Source organism: Crinia signifera, chromosome 12, assembly GCF_055691185.1.
Source record: "Crinia signifera chromosome 12, ASM5569118v1, whole genome shotgun sequence".
Lineage (NCBI taxonomy): Eukaryota > Metazoa > Chordata > Amphibia > Anura > Myobatrachidae > Crinia > Crinia signifera.
Window position 1 is genome coordinate 56,949,566 of NC_139228.1, and position 18,389 is coordinate 56,967,954.

Below are 18,389 nucleotides of genomic sequence, written 5' to 3' on the forward strand. Positions count from 1 at the left end.
TTTCTATAGGGGATGCAAAGCTGCCCGATGTATCAACATCAGGCAGCCCCGGCTACGCATCCCTGGGCTATGGCCATTCTGGGATGGCGATAGCCCATTGTAGCCTATGGCTACACATCACACTGGCCGGGTGGCAGTGGGGTCACTGGGGGGTTCAGCACATAACCCCCTGACTTCCGGGTCAGCGCTTCGCAGGGACGGGCTCCTTTCAGAGCACTGTCCCTGCACCCTCAAGTTTAATACATTTCGCCGGTGTGATCGCATTTTACAATGCGACCCTGGCGGTAATATTCTTCCCAGATCGCATTGTACATGTGATTTTGGTAAATGTGCCCCATAGAGGGATAAACGTCCAGCCAATCACCTGCTAACTGCCATGTTACCGGCTGTGTTTGAAAAAAGTCAGAAAGGAGGTGATTGGCTGGGCGTTTATCTCTTGTTAAGGCTTAATATATCTGTCCCAAAGTGTGGTATATGAGGCTGATATGAATTTTATACACATGTAGAACATATCGGGGCAGTATTGGAGGATGGTCCAGTCTTATACACATGTAGAAAATACAGGGCATCCGGAAAGAATTCACAGCGCTTCACTTTTTCCACATTTTGTTGCCTTATTCCAAAATGAAATATAACCATTTTTTCCCTTCAAAATTCTACACACAATAATAATGGCAATGTGAAAAGAAGTGTTTGAGATTTTTGCTAATTTATAAAAAAAAAATAAGAAACGCCATGTACATTTGACTGCTTAGTTGTTTTTTTTGTGGGGTATTATTGTGTATAGAAGTTTTTCAGGGGAAAAAAAAAAAAATGTATTCCATTTTGAAATTAGGCTGTGACAACAAAATGTGAAAAAATTGAAGTGAATACTTTCCGGATGCACTGTATGTTGGGGGTCATTCCGTATCAAATTCGTTTATGCAGGTCTTCACTGCAGGCACCCTGGGAAAAGTGAATAGCAGGGGAGGGGGGGGGGGTGCATACCCACGAAAACACTGGATTAGCCCAGGAAAGAGCTGGGCGTCACCATGCGTTATCACCGGATGTCAACTGCCCACCCTCTTCTCGGAGCAGGGTTCCTCTAATCGAAGTCACCAGACTTTGATTAGCAAGCGCTATAGAAATCATTCGATAGTCGGCGACCATCGAATGCTTTCCACCACCCACGCAAGGCTGCGAATGGAAGTTTATGCAAATAGTCCATTTGCATTGCTGTGGGGAAATTCGGCAAATAGCGGGGAGGGGCGGAGTTATAAGGCTCGCAACGCAGCGAACCAACCAGAATCATGGCACTTGTACTGTACATGAACTTCTGCGTGGCTGAGCTGACCTTCATTACACATAACGATCATTATGTTCTGAATGTAAGGCTGATCTGACCTTTATACAGTTGGACACAGGTTCCTGTATGTGAAGCACAGCAGACCTCTTGTTCTACATATGTACACTGTTAATGTAGTAATACTAACCACTACACCGGCAGCGGTTAAACCTGGATACCATCAAGTTTATATTTGAGTGCTTCCATCTGTCTAAAAGTTCTTGAAGATCTCCAAATCCAAGGACCATTCCCTTAAGTTGATAGCTGAAACAGTCCTCCACCCAACTGTTCACTTCTGATATACATTCCGTGTGATTCAGGTAAGTCCCTACCACAGCTCTTACTAACTTAGAGGCCCACCAGCTGTTGTTGAACTTCATATCCCAGCATGCTCTGCTACTGTGTTGCTATTTGGTCATGCTAAAATGGTTGCATAGTCCAACAACAGCTGGAAGGCAAAAGCTTCCTCATCCCTGGTCTAACTGAACTTATACTGCTTCCAGAGTCCAGTGGCCCTGAAATCTGGACTTAATGGGGCAGATGTATTAAGCCTTAACAAGAGATAAATCCAAGGGTGATAAGGAGAGATAAACATCCAGCCAATCAGCTCCTTACTGACTTTTTTCAAACACAGCCTGTAACATGGCAGTTAGCAGGTGATTGGCTGGATGTTTATCTCTCCTTATCACCCTTGAATTTATCTCTTGTTAAGGCTTAATACATCTGCCCCAATGATCCCAGCAGCCGTCCTCTGAGGCCTGTGGTCAGTCAGTAGTAGCCTCCCCTCCGTTAATGGTCACAAAGGAAGGAATCTCATTGGTGTGGAAAAATTTCCTTTTATATTTAAAATGTGCTATTTTAGGGATTGTATATTAAGACAAGGCAATAAACTAAAAAAAAACATATTACAGAAATAATGTGACAAACCATTTTCAACGACGGCGGCTTACAGGGGGACGAGGCCTGCTTTTAATAGTCTCACACTTGGGAATATGTCTTTCTGCTGCACGTGGGGCAAAGCGGCGGTGGCAGTGAGGACAGGGCACATAATCAGGGTTCTCTTCTGGGGTAGGAGGCGGCAGGTCAGATAACTTCCCCCCTCTGGCAATTACGTTCTGCACAACACGTGCCTGCTGAATTGTTCTCATGAAAGACTCGTGCTTCTGACGCCAAGAGCTGCCCTTCACCTGGAAGAGAACAGAGGAGTAAGAACGGGTGGAAGAACCGGCAGAGAATGAGAAGAGAGAACATATGATAGAAGCCGGGCAGGAGAATGAGGAGGATGAGACTATGGGCCTTATTTTGGTTCATTCTTTCTGACAAAATCCTTCTTAGATGGGCAAAACCATGTGCACTGCAGGTGGGGCAGATGTAACATGTGCAGAGAGAATTAGATTTGGGTGGGGTTTTACTTCAAAGTGAGATCTATATTGCAGTGTAAAAATAAAGCAGTCAGTATTTTCCCTGCACAGAAACAAAATTACTCACCCAAATCTAATTCTCTCTGCACATGTTACATCTGCCCCCCCTGCAGTGCACATGGTTTTGTCCATCTAAGAAGGATTTTGTCAGAAAGAATGAACCAAAATAAGGCCCTATATGACAGGAGAATGGGGAGGATGAGACTATATGACAGGAGAATGGGGAGGATGAGACTATATGACAGGAGAATGGGGAGGATAAGACTATATGACAAGAGTCAGGCAGGAGAAAGGGGAGGATGAGACTATGGGCCTTATTTTGGTTCACTCTTTCTGACAAAATACTTCTTAGATGGACAAAACCATGTGCACTGCAGGGGGGCAGATGTAACATGTGCAGAGAGAATTAGATTTGGGTGAGTAATTTTGTTTCTGTGCAGGGAAAATACTGGCTGCTTTATTTTTACACTTCAATATAGATCTCACTTTGAAATAAAACCCCAAGAAGGATTTTGTCAGAAAGAGTGAACTAGAATAACCCCCTATATGACAGGAGAATGGGGAGGATGAGACTATGGGGGTTATTCTAGTTCATTCTTTCTGACAAAATCCTTCTTAGATGGACAAAACCATGTGCACTGCAGGTGGGGCAGATGTTACTTGTGCAGAGAGAATTAGATTTGGGTGGGGTTCTTCTTCAAAGTGAGATCTATATTGAAGTGTAAAATCATGCAGTCAGTATTTTCCCTGCACAGAAACAAAATAACTCACCCAAATCTAATTCTCTCTGCACATGTTACATCTGCCCCCCTGCAGTGCACATGGTTTTGTCCATCTAAGAAGGATTTTGTCAGAAAGAATGAACTAGAATAAACCCCTATATGACAGAAGCCGGGCAGGAGAATGGAGAGGATGAGACTATATAACAGGAGAATGGGGAGGATGAGACTATGGGCCTTATTTTGGTTCATTCTTTCTGACAAAATCCTTCTTAGATGGGCAAAACCATGTGCACTGCAGGTGGGGCAGATGTAACATGTGCAGAGAGAATTAGATTTGGGTGGGGTTTTACTTCAAAGTGAGATCTATATTGCAGTGTAAAAATAAAGCAGTCAGTATTTTCCCTGCACAGAAACAAAATAACTCACCCAAATCTAATTCTCTCTGCACTTGTAACATCTGCCCAGTGGCGCCGGAACGGGGGGGGCTATCGGATTCTTGCTCGGCGGGCGGGCGGCTGATTAATCAGTAATATAGGCGGGCGGGCGGTGGGCTGATTAAGCTTGATTCAGCCTCCCACCCGTCCGCCTATATTACTGATTAATCGCAGCCTCCCGCCAGCCGAGCAAGAAGAATCATACCTAATCAGCCGCCCGCCCTCCCGCCCGCCCACATGGATGGCTGCTGCTGCGGGGAGATGTTGACAACACGCGCCCGCCAATCACAGTGGCTGTGGATGTGATGTGTCCACAGTGATTGGCGGGCGGTAGGGAGGGAGACTGGTGGATCAGTGCATGGGCGGGAGCATCCTAAAACAGCCGCAGCAGCAGCCATCACGCTGTGCTGCCACAACTAAAACTGTGTAAAGGTAAATGCTGCTCCTCTCGCCCTCCCTTCCCCAGTGACTGACAGATCCAGGGGTTGTAATTTACCCCTGGATTCACACCTAAAAAGGTTTATGTGATTATCTCTGATTATCATAATCAGAGATAATCACATTAACCTGTTTGGGGGTGACACTGCCACTTTTTATGAGTAAATGACAACCCCTGGATTAATGCTGTGCATTAATTAGCCAGCCCTGGTGTCTCTGGCCACATGTATATGCCACTGCCCTGTGTATAATGCCCACGTGTATATGCCGCTGCCCGTGTGTATAATGCCCACATGTATATGCCGCTGCCCTGTGTATAATGCCCACGAGTATATGCCACTACCCTGTGTATAATGCCCATGTGTATATGCCGCTGCCCGTGTGTATAATGCCCACGAGTATATGCCACTACCCTGTGTATAATGCCCACGTGTATATGCCGCTGCCCTGTGTATAATGCCCACGTGTATATGCCGCTGCCCTGTCTATAATGTCCATGGGTATATGCCGCTGCCCTGTGTATAATGTCCATGGGTATATGCCGCTGCCCTGTGTATAATGCCCACATGTATATGCCGCTGCCCTGTGTATAATGCCCACATGTATATGCCGCTGCCTTGTGTATAATGCCCACGCATATATGCCGCTGCCCTGTGTATAATGCCCATGCATATATGCCGCTGCCATGTGTATAATGCCCATGCACATATGCCGCTGCCCTGTGTATAATGCCCACGTGTATATGCCACTGCCAGTGTGTATAGTGACCGGGGGTAACATATAGCAATTTAGGGGGCGCCAAAATGAGATTATATCTTGCCCCCCCCCAACCTAAAAACGTTCCAGCGCCCCTGCATCTGCCCCCCCTGCAGTGCACATGGTTTTGTCCATCTAAGAAGGATTTTGTCAGAAAGAATGAACCAAAATAAGGCCCTATATGACAGGAGCCAGGCAGGAGAATGGGGAGGATGAGACTATATGACAGGAGAATGGGGAGGATGAGACTATATGACAGGAGAATGGGGAGGATGAGACTATATGACAGGAGAATGGGGAGGATGAGACTATATGACAGGAGAATGGGGAGGATGAGACTATATGACAGGAGAATGGGGAGGATGAGACTATATGACAGGAGCCGGGCAGGAGAATGGGGAGGATGAGACTATATGACAGGAGAATGGGGAGGATGAGACTATGGGGGTTATTTTGGTTCATTCTTTCTGACAAAATCCTTCTTAGATGGGCAAAACCATGTGCACTGCAGGGGGGGCAGATGTAACATGTGAAGAGAGAATTAGATTTGGGTGAGTACTTTTGTTTCTGTGCAGGGAAAATACTGACTGCTTTATTTTTACACTGCAATATAGATCTCACTTTGAAGTAAAACCCCACCCAAATCTAATTCTCTCTGCACATGTTACATCTGCCCCCCTGCAGTGCACATGGTTTTGTCCATCTAAGAAGGATTTTGTCAGAAAGAATGAACCAAAATAAGGCCCTATATGACAGGAGCCAGGCAGGAGAATGGGGAGGATGAGACTATATGACAGAAGCCGGGCAGGAGAATGGGGAGGATGAGACTATATGACAGGAGAATGGGGAGGATGAGACTATATGACAGGAGAATGGGGAGGATGAGACTATATGACAGAAGCCGGGCAGGAGAATGGGGAGGATGAGACTATATGACAGGAGAATGGGGAGGATGAGACTATATGACAGGAGCCGGGCAGGAGAATGGGGAGGATGAGACTATATGACAGGAGAATGGGGAGGATGAGACTATATGACAGGAGAATGGGGAGGATGAGACTATATGACAGGAGAATGGGGAGGATGAGACTATATGACAGAAGCCGGGCAGGAGAATGGGGAGGATGAGACTATATGACAGGAGAATGGGGAGGATGAGACTATATGACAGGAGAATGGGGAGGATGAGACTATATGACAGAAGCCGGGCAGGAGAATGGGGAGGATGAGACTATATGACAGGAGAATGGGGAGGATGAGACTATATGACAGGAGAATGGGGAGGATGAGACTATATGACAGGAGCCGGGCAGGAGAATGGGGAGGATGAGACTATATGACAGGAGAATGGGGAGGATGATATATAACAGGAGAATGAGGAGGATGAGACTATGGGGGTTATTTTGGTTCATTCTTTCTGACAAAATCCTTCTTTGATGGGCAAAACCATGTGCACTGCAGGGGGGGCAGATGTAACATGTGAAGAGAGAATTAGATTTGGGTGAGTACTTTTGTTTCTGTGCAGGGAAAATACTGACTGCTTTATTTTTACACTGCAATATAGATCTCACTTTGAAGTAAAACCCCACCCAAATCTAATTCTCTCTGCACATGTTACATCTGCCCCCCTGCAGTGCACATGGTTTTGTCCATCTAAGAAGGATTTTGTCAGAAAGAATGAACTAGAATAAACCCCTATATGACAGGAGAATGGGGAGGATGAGACTATATAACAGGAGAATGGGGAGGATGAGACTATGGGCCTTATTCTGATCGGTGCGGCCCGATCAGAATATGCGGCCGCGACCGTGCAGGCGAATCCCCGCCTTCCATACGGATCGCCACCTGCCGTCCGTACGCGGATATGTGGCGATCCGCATGAAATTGGACGGGGATACGCCTCCTCCGTCTTGGGAGCAGCCCCTGCATTCGATGGTCACCGAACATCGAATGCAGGGCCGCACGCTCCACCAGGTCCCGCCACACAAGACCACACGGACACTTGTCCGTGTGAAATCATGTATGGGGGCGGACAGCTGACATCCGGCGATGTCAGATGCCCGCCCCGTACCCACGCGTCACGGCCTCATTACCATGCATACGCCCCGCGTTTGCATGGGAACGCCCATGAAACGTGGGGCGTATGCATAGGGTAATGAGGCTAAGTAGCCCCTCACGCCCCTCTACGCCCCCTGTGCGGCGTATAAAGAATCCGTGCGGCGAAATCGCCTGCACATGCGCAGAGTGACCTCTGCACATGCGCAGACGATCAACATCGGCGGTCCGTCCGCATGCGGGAATATCCGCACCGATCAGAATAAGGCCCTATATGACAGGAGAATGGGGAGGATGAGACTATATGACAGGAGCCGGGCAGGAGAATGGGGAGGATGAGACTATATGACAGGAGAATGGGGAGGATGAGACTATATGACAGGAGAATGGGGAGGATGAGACTATATAACAGGAGAATGGGGAGGATGAGACTATATGACAGGAGCCGGGCAGGAGAATGGGGAGGATGAGACTATATAACAGGAGAATGGGGAGGATGAGACTATATAACAGGAGAATGGGGAGGATGAGACTATATAACAGGAGAATGGGGAGGATGAGACTATATGACAGGAGCCGGGCAGGAGAATGAGACTATGGGCCTTATTTTGGTTCACTCTTTCTGACAAAATACTTCTTAGATGGACAAAACCATGTGCACTGCAGGGGGGCAGATGTAACATGTGCAGAGAGAATTAGATTTGGGTGAGTTATTTTGTTTCTGTGCAGGGAAAATACTGGCTGCTTTATTTTTACACTGCAATATTGATCTCACTTTGAAGTAAAACCCCACCCAAATCTAATTCTTTATGTACAAGTAACATCTGCCCCATTTGCAGTGAACATGGTTTTGTCCAGCTAAGAAGGAGGGAGTGAATCAGAATAAGGCCCTATATGACAGGAGTCAGGAAGGAGAATGGGGAGAATGGGAAGGATGGGAATATGGGGGTTATTTTGATTCACTCTTTCTGACAAATTCCTTCTTAGATGGACAAAACCATGTGCACTGCAGGGGGGCAGATGTAACTTGTGCAGAGAGAGTGTTACATTTGGGTGGGGTGAGATCTATATTGCAGTGTAAAAATAAAGCAGTCAGTATTTTCCCTGCACAGAAACAAAATAACTCACCCAAATCTAATTCTATCTGCACCTGTTACATCTGCCCACCAGCAGTGCACATGGTTTTGTCCATCTGAGAAGGAATTTTCCTCCTAAGAGTGAACTAGAATAAGGCCCTATATGACAGAAGCCAGGCAGGAGGATGAGACTATGGGCCTTATTCTAGTTCACTCTTTCTGACAAAATCCTTCTTAGATGGACAAAACCATGTGCACTGCAGGTGGGGCAGATGTTGTGCAGATAGAGTTAGATTTGGGTGGAATTTTACTTCAAAGTGAGATCTACAGTATATTGCAGTGTAAAAATAAAGCAGTCAGTATTTACCCTGCACAGAAACAAAATACGTCACCCAAATCTAATTCTCTCTGCACATGTTGCATCTGCCCCCCTGCAGTGCACATGATTTTGTCCATCTAAGAAGGATTTTGTCAGAAAGAGTGAACTAGTATAAGGCCCTATATGACAGAAGCCAAACAGTAGACATGTAGTACTAGTGAGTAATGATTCAGAAACAGGAAGTGTTGGTAGTAATAAGGGAACATTAATGATAAAACACAATAAGGAGTAATGGAATATACAATAGGGAGTAGGGATAAATGAGAGAATAAGACATTAGAATAATTGCTGTAGAATAACATGGTCTTGATTATATTATTATGTTATTAGAAGATTAAAACTGACCTGGGGAACAGGGGATGGAGCTTTTCCTTTGGTCTTCAGATACTGTTCCAGGTCGGTTCCCTTGGCTCGGGCCTTGGAGGAGTCAAACACTTTCCTCTTGTTACACTGCATCTTCTTACAGATCTGGGAATGTTTCTCCAGACGATGCTCCATGAACCGTCTCTCACACAACGGGCAGGTAACTAGCCTCTCTCCCGAATATTCCGGATTATCATCAGCAAGGAATCCTGTTTCACTCTTGTTTTTGTGGGCAGGTATGGACATTGGTGGTCCACTGGCAGGAACATTGGTAGAGGTGACTACCTGTGTAAGAGGTCCATCATTTGGTGGGGAAAGTCTACTCTCCCGAGTGTTCCTGTTCGGACGATATTGCACTTCTGTCCGGGGTTTGCTCTCCAACTTTCCGTAGGGTTTATCCCACAAATCCTTAGCATAGCCTTTGTCCTGATAGCTATAATCCTCATCATCTTCTTCGTCTTCTCTCCCCAAATTAGTGCTTGGATGATGGTAGTGATTACTTGTCCTTTTCTGAGTCCTTTCTGCTCTTATCCTATCGGCATCCTCAATCTTTCTTACTCTTCTTTCCTCTAGATCAGCCTCCTCTCTTTCTTTCTGGATTCGCCGCAGCTCTTCCTCAGTCCTCCACAGCTTTTCCCTCAGCAGAGCCTCTTTCTTGCGAATCTCAGCTTCCAGGTCAGACTCCGTATTCTCTAGCTGCTGCCACAGGACTCTCTGATTGGGTCCCGATTTGGACCTGGCCTGTTTTTGGACAGGCAGAGGTTCTTTAAAGCCTGGGAAATTAGCCGATGGAGCACGTAGAACTTTTCTAACTTCCGGTTCATTCTTTGCAGCTTTACGGTGAACCACTGGTTTTAGAGGGTGCGCTCTGTCCACACCAGCTGTCCTCTTGGACACGGTCCAATTGGAAGCCCACATTCTTTCTTCCTGGGTCCACTGCGGTGGATGGTTGAGTGCATGGATTGGTTTCTGTTTAGGACCAGGATGAGTAGAGTGTAGCGAGGAACCATTGACCCTGTGGGAGATACGCTCTTGTTGCTGTGTTAGGAGATTCACCATCTTGTCCTCCTTCTCCCGAATTGCCCTCTCTTGGTATTCATTCCTTAACATCTCCAGTCTAGAGAGTCCTTTGAGAGCTGGAAATTCTCTCCTCAGTAGCTTTGTGTCAGACAAGTCCTCAGTGTACATGAATGGGCCCATCTTAAGACGTGACATGATGGTACCTGGAGAGGGAATACATGAAGCAAGATAAGAAAGTATGTGGCCGATCCCAATAAATAAGTTCAGGTGCAGAATAGCAGCCTGCACCAACCTCCACTGCTTCCTGCATGTGATGTGGCTGCTGTACACCAAACCAAGGAGGAGTGGTGATATTATTGGTAGGAGACATGGTGGTATTACTGGTAAAAGGGTGATATTTCTGGTTAGGGGCGCACGTCAGGCTGTCAGGGTGATGATATTATTGGCAATAGGACTTGAATGGTGTGAAGGGTAGGGGTAATATTATTGCTGGGGTGGCATAAATAGAGAGATATTAATGGGAGTGGTATAACCATAAATGAGGTTAGGGTGATATTATTGGTGCTGGGACTATAAGGCATCTGGTTATTATTGGGGTGTATAAAGGGCAAGCTGATACCACTGGTGGGAGGTGGTATAAAGAGTCTGGATGATATTAGTGGTGGTGGGGCTATAAGCCATTTGGTTATTATCAGGGTGTGTGTGTGTATGTATGTATGTATGTGTATATATATATATATATATATATATATATATATATATAGTTTGCGGGTTGCAGTCTGGCACTCTCCTTTCAGCGGCAGCTGCCCCGGTGCCCTCATGGGATAGTGGACGGAATAAATGCAGCACTCAGAGGTCTTTTCAACAATGTATTTTCAAAGTGGACAGAGAACTGACTTTTCGGAGCTTGCACTCCTTTATCAAAGTCTCACCTACACGCCTTGATAAAGGAGCGCAAGCTCCAAAACGTCAGTTCTATGTCCACTTTGAAAATACATTGTTGAAAAGACCTCCGAGTGCTGCATTTATTCCATCCAATATATCTCTATATATATATAGATATATATAGATATATATATCTATATATATATATATATATATATATATATATATATATATATATAGATATATATATATATATATAGAGTAGATAGATGACCCGGCACTGTGTAAGGTAAGGGATACTCGATCCGGTGCCCCCACTTCCAAGCAGGATAAGTAGAAAACAGCAATAGAGTGGCACTCTGGATACCTTCTTTGTAAATAAACGGCAGACACTGTAGTCAGTTTCAACGTTTCATTTCTTTATAGAAATTTCGTCAGGATATTTCTATAAAGAAATGAAACGTTGAAACTGACTACAGTGTCTGCCGTTTATTTACAAAGAAGGTATCCAGAGTGCCACTCTATTGCTGTTTTCTATATATATATATATATATATTTATAGGGTCAGGGTAACGATTACTATGGGGAATGGGGAGTATATAGGGTTGGGGTGATATTGGGAGTAGGGTGGTATATAGGTTCAAGGTAATGATTACTGTGGGGTAGGGGGGGGTACATAGGGTCAGGATGATATTGGGAGTGGGGGTGGTATATAGGGTCAGGGTAATGATTACTGTAGGGTGGGGGGTATGTAGGATCGGGGTGATTATGGGTGGAGGGTGGATGGAGGGGGGTCACCTTGCAGGATCTATAAGCGGAAGAGAAGCCGGTCCCTGCCTTACCTGCCCGTGCTAGCTCTAGGCTTGTTGTGCCGGTTGCTAGGATACGCCGCTGGGTCACTCACGGCTCATACCACGTCATCACCAAGCGACCTGCTCACCGGCAGTTGTTATAGGAACAGAACGTCCGGACCCCCTGACCCAATAAATATACTGTTACTGCTGAGGTAAGGGGTGTCTGTATACAGCACAGACCTTTTCCTGGTGATTATATATAGTGTACAGCTATAGTATATCCGCTAATAGCGCATAGGTGTATATCAAGCTATATACTAATAATATATCCCCTTACAGAGCATCACACTGCCCCTTCCCTGGGTGATTACATATAGGTATAAACCCAGCTATAGTATATGATACCCTAATAGTTCCTCATGCCGCCCCACCCCTGGTGATTACATATAGTATACAGCTATAGTATGTCACCTTATAGCGCCCAACTCCCTCCTCACTGGTGATTACATAGGTATATATAGAGCTATGTCCTAACAATATATCGCCTTATAGTGCACCACACCGCCCCTCCTAACTACCATGTGAGAGATCCTGCTATTAATATTCCAGAATTATATACGTTGCTACATTGTATATGCATCCTATTTACAGGTCAGCATTTGTCTGTTACCTTCTGGACATGGCTGACGGAGACACACTTGTCACCCTGGATTACGAGGTTTTCGGCAAAGTTCAAGGTGTTTTCTTTCGCAAGCATACCCAGGTAAAGTACACCTGAACGTGTGGGTGATCGCACATACCTGCATGAGTATTGTGTGTAGCTTCCCACACCGAGCGTTATCTAAGGTATGATTATAGTAAGTAAGTAAATTTAATTTATATAGTGCACTTTCTCCAACAGGACTCAAGGCGCTTAGGAAATACCCCACAGTGTCCGCCAACCTGCCCTTCAGCCATGTATTGCATAGATTACACCTCCAGTACCACCTTATATTGCCAGTAGCCCTCCTCTCCCTTTCAATAATACTAGTATTCATTTTATGCATTCTCTCAATATTTATGGCTCATTCAGAATACTGTCCAGATAAAGTGAGATTTAAATGGCAGATTTTATTGGGATTGAAGCCCTTTAGAGGCTGTGAAGAGAGCCATACCTTGTGTGCCGGTTGGGGGCGGTGTGGTGCACTATAAGGCGATATATTATTAGGACATAGCTCTATATATACCTATGTAATCACCAGTGAGGAGGGAGTTGGGCGCTATAAGGTGACATACTATAGCTGTATAGCTGTAATCACCAGGGGTGACTGCTTGTTTTCACCTGTTGCAGAAAGAGGGGGCTCGTCTGGGCCTTGTTGGTTGGGTGCGTAATACAGCTACGGGAACAGTCCAGGGGCAGCTGCAAGGTCCTATTTCCAGGGTACGAGAGATGCAGGAATGGCTGCAGAACACAGGAAGCCCGAAGTCCAAGATTAAAGAGGCACAATTCCATAATGAAAAGGAGATCCAGCGGCTGGAATACAGCAGCTTTGAGATCCGCAAGTGATAGCTGCGAGGGTTACCCTACTAAGACTATCAGCAAGAAGAGACAGTAACTTCACCCATCACTCATTGTTCCAGCCAAGGCATGGGAACCTTGCAGCTATTGCCCGTGTCACAAACTTATTCTGTTTAACATGATTAATATTGATATAGCACCATTCGTTTAAGTCTGTCGTGTCACCCATAGCATGTTCCAGTACATGGAGTTCCAGGACATTGCAGTGTTACTGAATTAAACCAATGGTCTGATCATGCTGCTTTTCTCATCTGAAAGGAACAGTCCCCAAACACAGAAGCTAAGGCCCTTATTCTGGTTCACTCGCAAAAGCAAATTCTTTCTCAAATGGATAAAACCATGTGCACTGCAGGTGGGACAGATGTAACTTGTTCAGAGAGAATTAGATTTGGGTGGGGTTTTACTTCAAAGTGAGATCTATATTGCAGTGTAAAAATAAAGCAGTCAGTATTTTCCCTGCACAGAAACAAAAGAACTCACCAGAACTGTCCATTTGAGAAGGAATTTTCTTTTGCGAGTGAAGCAGAATAAGGGCCTAAGTATGAGCACCGTCCTCGGGTTGGACCTGATTGAAGTCAGACACCAGTACGGATCTGGCGGATAGATGCATGTTGCCTGTGCCCCACAGGAAGCAATAGGCAGCTGCGCATGTGCTGGGCACGTGGATTAGCTCCTAGACAGGAAGTCGATACCAGAAGGTTGACAGAAGGTTGACACAAGCATAATATCAATATTGACAACCTTGCTCTAGGTCGATATTCACAAAAGATCGGCACAAGGAAAAGGTTGACACATGAATAAGTTGAAATTAGTCTTTCAGGGTTTTTTGGTGCCAATGTCGACACCTGACCATGTGGACCCTAATTAGTGTAACACGTACCTTCACATCACTTTCTTCTGTCTCCATGCTTCTGGCTCGGTGCCTCAACGCGCTTGGCACACTATTGTATTCTCTCTCTGTGCCAACATGGATGGTGAAGTAAGTACAAGCCGGTTTAAAAGGGGGGGGGGGAAATCATAAAAAACGTGTCTACTTTTTTCAGGTGTCTACGTTATCTCATGTAGACATTTTGACCCTGTCGACCTATTGCAAGTCACCCTTTTGGGGTAGACCTATTGTCTGTCTAGATTTACCACCCGGAACCAGTCTGTGTTACCATATTGTACATGGCACCAGCTGTGTGGTAGTATTAATGCCATATATCTATATACAAAACAGAAAGACTTTTGCTATCAGAGTGTTTGGCGAGGTGTGGGCAAGGGGTCACTTCGCGCCCCTACCCCATCATCTTGAGTCGATGTGTGGATGCAGATGACAAATGTGCGTACGCTAATTTATGTTGACTCACTCCCCCATTATTGTTTTATTTGAATTACTTTTTTATTTATTTATATTAAGTAAACTTTCCTATTCACTCCCATTTGTGCTCACTCTCCTTGCCTTTTTTATTAATCTACTTGCTTCAAGATGCCTACATCTGGTCACCTGTGGCCACCCGTATAGCACCAAATGCTCTTCAATAGAGTTGGGCAACTCTGCTTTTTTTCGTGAGTTCTTCTGAACAGTTCAGCTCACGGAAAAGAGACGGTTCTTATATTTATGTACATAATACTGATATTATTATGATTAACGTAAAAAAAAAAAAAGAGCCCTGAGGCTTTGAGCCACAAGAGCTAAGCCGGGAGAGTGGGTGGGAGGAGTCATTGACCCGAGTGTGACCGGGCAGCGTTTCTGGAGTCGGTTCTTCCAATCACTAATGCCCGGTACACATCAGGACGATGGTGCTCGTGAGCAGGTCGTCACAGGAACGTACGACCCACTCACGAGCTGACGGAGCCGCCGACCCGCCGCGAAAATGCCCCTAATGTGATTGTGATCCGATCACGACCCACTACAATGGTCATTTCACAGATACTACCTGCTGCAGGATTTCAGAAAAGACAGACCGACCCGCGGAGCCCCGAATCAGATCGGGATCGCATCAAAAGGGCAGCGAAATGGCCCAAAACACTGCCAATTTACATACAATCGGTCGAGATTGTCCTGGTGTGTATTCCACATAACAGTGATTGGAAATGAAGAACTGTCGCACTCCAGGAGCTGTCGCTCAATTTTAATAACTCACGGCTCAGTCGGTTCATTTGGAAGATCCGGAACTTTGACCCCGCTCATCTTTGAGCTGCCCAGCTCTGCTCTTCAATTCTCAGGCTATTCTGGGGAGAGCCCAATGTCTCCAACCACAAGCCCTCAAGCTTCCCAGTGTAGGCTGGGCCATAAGGCCTTATTCTAGTTCACTCTTTCTGACAAAATCCTTTTTAGATGGACAAAACCATGTGCACTGCAGGGGGGCAGATGTAACATGTGCAGAGAGAATTAGATTTTTTGTGAGTTATTTTGTTTCTGTGCAGGGAAAATACAGGCTGCTTTATTTTTACACTGCAATATAGATCTCACTTTGAAGTAAAACCCCACCCAAATCTAATTCTCTATGCACAAGTAACATTTGCCCCACCTGCAGTGCACATGGTTTTGTTCATCTAAGAAAGATTTTGTCAGAAAGAGTGAACTAGAATAAGGCCCATAGTGAGGGATCTGTGGGAAATGGCCAACACCAACCAGGAGATATTATAGTAGTAGAGTGAAACTGTTCCATTTGCCAGTGTAGGAACCTGGAGGGGCGGTTGCAAATGCTAGTGTAGGAACCCGGAGGGGCGGTTCCCAGTGCCAGTGTAGGATCCCGAAGGTACGTTCCCTGGTGCCAGTGTAGGAACCTTGAAGGGCGGTTCTGTTAGCCAGTGTAGGAACCTGTATGGGTGGTGCCAGTGTAGGAACCTGGAAGGGCAGTGCCAGTGTAGGAACCTGGAAGGGCAGTTCCAATGTAGGAACTTGGAAGGGCGATTCCAGGTGCCAGTGTAGAAACCTGGAGGGATGGTTTTAGGTGCCAGTGTAGGAATCTGGAAGGGCAGTTTCTGGAGCCACTGTAGAAACCTGGAGGGGTGGTTCCACTACCCAGTATAGGAGCCTGGAAGGACGATTTCAGGTGCCAGTGTAGGAACCTGGAAGGGCGATTCCAGGTGCCAGTGTATGAACCTGGAAGGACAATTCCAGGTGCCAGTGTAGGAACCTGGAGGGACTGTTACAGGTTCCAGTGTAGGAATCTGGGGGGGCGGTTTCAGGAGCCTTTGTAGGACCCTGGATGGGTGGTGCCAGTGTAGGAACCTGGAGGGGCGGTGCCAATGTAGGAACCTGGAAGGGCGATTCCAGGTGCCAGTGTAGGAACCTGGATCGACGGTTTTAGGTGCATGTAGGAACCTGGATCGACGGTTTTAGGTGCATGTAGGAATCTGGAAGGGCAGTTTCAGGAGCCACTGTAGGAATCTGGAGGGGAGGTTCCACTAGCCAGTGTAGGAACCTGGAAGGGCAATTCCAGGGGCCAGTGTAGGAACCTGGAGGGACAGTTTCAGGTGCCAGTGTAGGAATTTGGAGGGGTGGTGCCAGTGTAGGAACCTGGAGGGATGGTTTCAGGTGCCAGTGTCCACCTGCTGGGAGACCTGGGAAATGTCAGTGGGTAATGGGTACACCTGTGCACCTGCTGGGAGACCTGGGAAATGTGTCAGTGGGCAATGAGTACACCTGTGCACCTGCTGGGAGACCTGGGAAATGTGTCAGTGAGTAATGAGTACATCTGTGCAGCTGCTGGGAGATCTGGGAAATGTCAGTGGGTAATGAGTACACCTGTTCACCTGCTGGGAAATGTGTCAGTGGGTAATGAGTACATCTGTGCACCTGCTAAGAGACCTGGGAAATGTCAGTAGGTAATGAGTACACCTGTTCACCTGCTGGAAGACTCGGGGAATGGGTAATGAGTACATCTGTGCACCTGCTGGGAGACCTGGGAAATGTCAGTAGGTAATGAGTACACCTGTTCACCTGCTGGGAGACTCGGGGAATGGGTAATGAGTACATCTGTGCACCTGCTGGGAGACCTGGGAAATGTCAGTGGGTAATGAGTACACCTGTTCACCTGCTGGGAGACTCGGGAATGGGTAATGAGTACATTGTTGCACCTGCTGGGAGACCTAGGAAATGTCAGTGGGTAATGAGTACACCTGTGCACCTGCTGGAAGACCTGGGAAATGTGTCAGTGGGCAATGAGTGCACCTGTGCACCTGCTGGGAGACCTGGGAAATGTGTCAGTGAGCAATGAGTACACCTGTGCACCTGCTGGAAGACCTGGGAAATGTGTCAGTGGGCAATGAGTACACCTGTGCACCTGCTGGAAGACCTGGGAAATGTGTCAGTGGGCAATGAGTACACCTGTGCACCTGCTGGGAGACCTGGGAAATGTGTCAGTGGGCAATGAGTACACCTGTGCACCTGCTGGGAGACCTGGAAAATGTGTCAGTGGGTAATGAGTACATCTGTGCACCTGCTGGGAGACCTGGGAAATGTCAGTGGGTAATGAGTACACCTGTGCACCTGCTGGATTGGGATGAGATGGTTAATAAGGAGATGTGGTTATTATGCCAGCAATCGAGATGCTGATGGGCAAAATCCTGGAATCCCGACATTGATGGAGATGCCAACACTGGAATCCCAACAGCTGGCCATCAATTTTTTTTTTTTTTTTATGTGTCAACCTATTGATTCGCCCTATGACCCAAACCCATAGTGATATAGGGGAGGGGATATAGTGATCCATAGGCATATAGGGGAGGGGATATACTGATCCATAGGGATATAGGGGAGGGGATATACTGATCCATAGGGCTATACAGGGGAGGGGACATACTCAATATAGGGGAAGGTTTATACTGATACATACTGTAGGAATATTGGAGGAGGGGATATACTGATGCATAGTAATATAGAGGAGGGGATATACTGATACATAGTAATATAGGGGAGGGGATATGATGTTACACAGTAATTTAAGGGAGGGGATATACTGATACATAGTGATGTAGGGGAGGAGATATACTGATCCACTGGGATCCCTCGAAGGTGGGGTATTGGTACTTACAGGGCCATGGGAGAGGGAGGTGACAGTGTCACAGTACTATGGGGAGGGGGCGGGCTTTCCCATGATGCTCTTCAGTTTCTCTCTCGTAATCTTGAAGTAAAAAAAAAACTCCCCTTGTAACCAGGAAGTGGTCATGTGAC

General features: G+C 46.3%; 2 protein-coding genes across 2 annotated transcripts; one reads left to right on the forward strand and one right to left on the reverse strand.

Moving 5' to 3' along the window:
- Nucleotides 1–2,140: 2,140 nt before the first annotated feature.
- Nucleotides 2,141–11,976, reverse strand: ZC2HC1C (zinc finger C2HC-type containing 1C). Its single transcript, XM_083166526.1, has 3 exons — nt 11,716–11,976; nt 8,951–10,191; nt 2,141–2,511 (listed from the first exon to the last, which is right to left on the reverse strand). Exons 2-3 carry the CDS (start codon nt 10,181–10,183, stop codon nt 2,257–2,259), a joined length of 1,488 nt encoding a protein of 495 aa, XP_083022652.1. The 5' UTR covers nt 10,184–10,191; nt 11,716–11,976; the 3' UTR covers nt 2,141–2,256.
- Nucleotides 11,754–13,459, forward strand: ACYP1 (acylphosphatase 1). Its single transcript, XM_083166530.1, has 3 exons — nt 11,754–11,879; nt 12,319–12,430; nt 12,998–13,459. Exons 2-3 carry the CDS (start codon nt 12,347–12,349, stop codon nt 13,211–13,213), a joined length of 300 nt encoding a protein of 99 aa, XP_083022656.1. The 5' UTR covers nt 11,754–11,879; nt 12,319–12,346; the 3' UTR covers nt 13,214–13,459.
- Nucleotides 13,460–18,389: the final 4,930 nt, after the last annotated feature.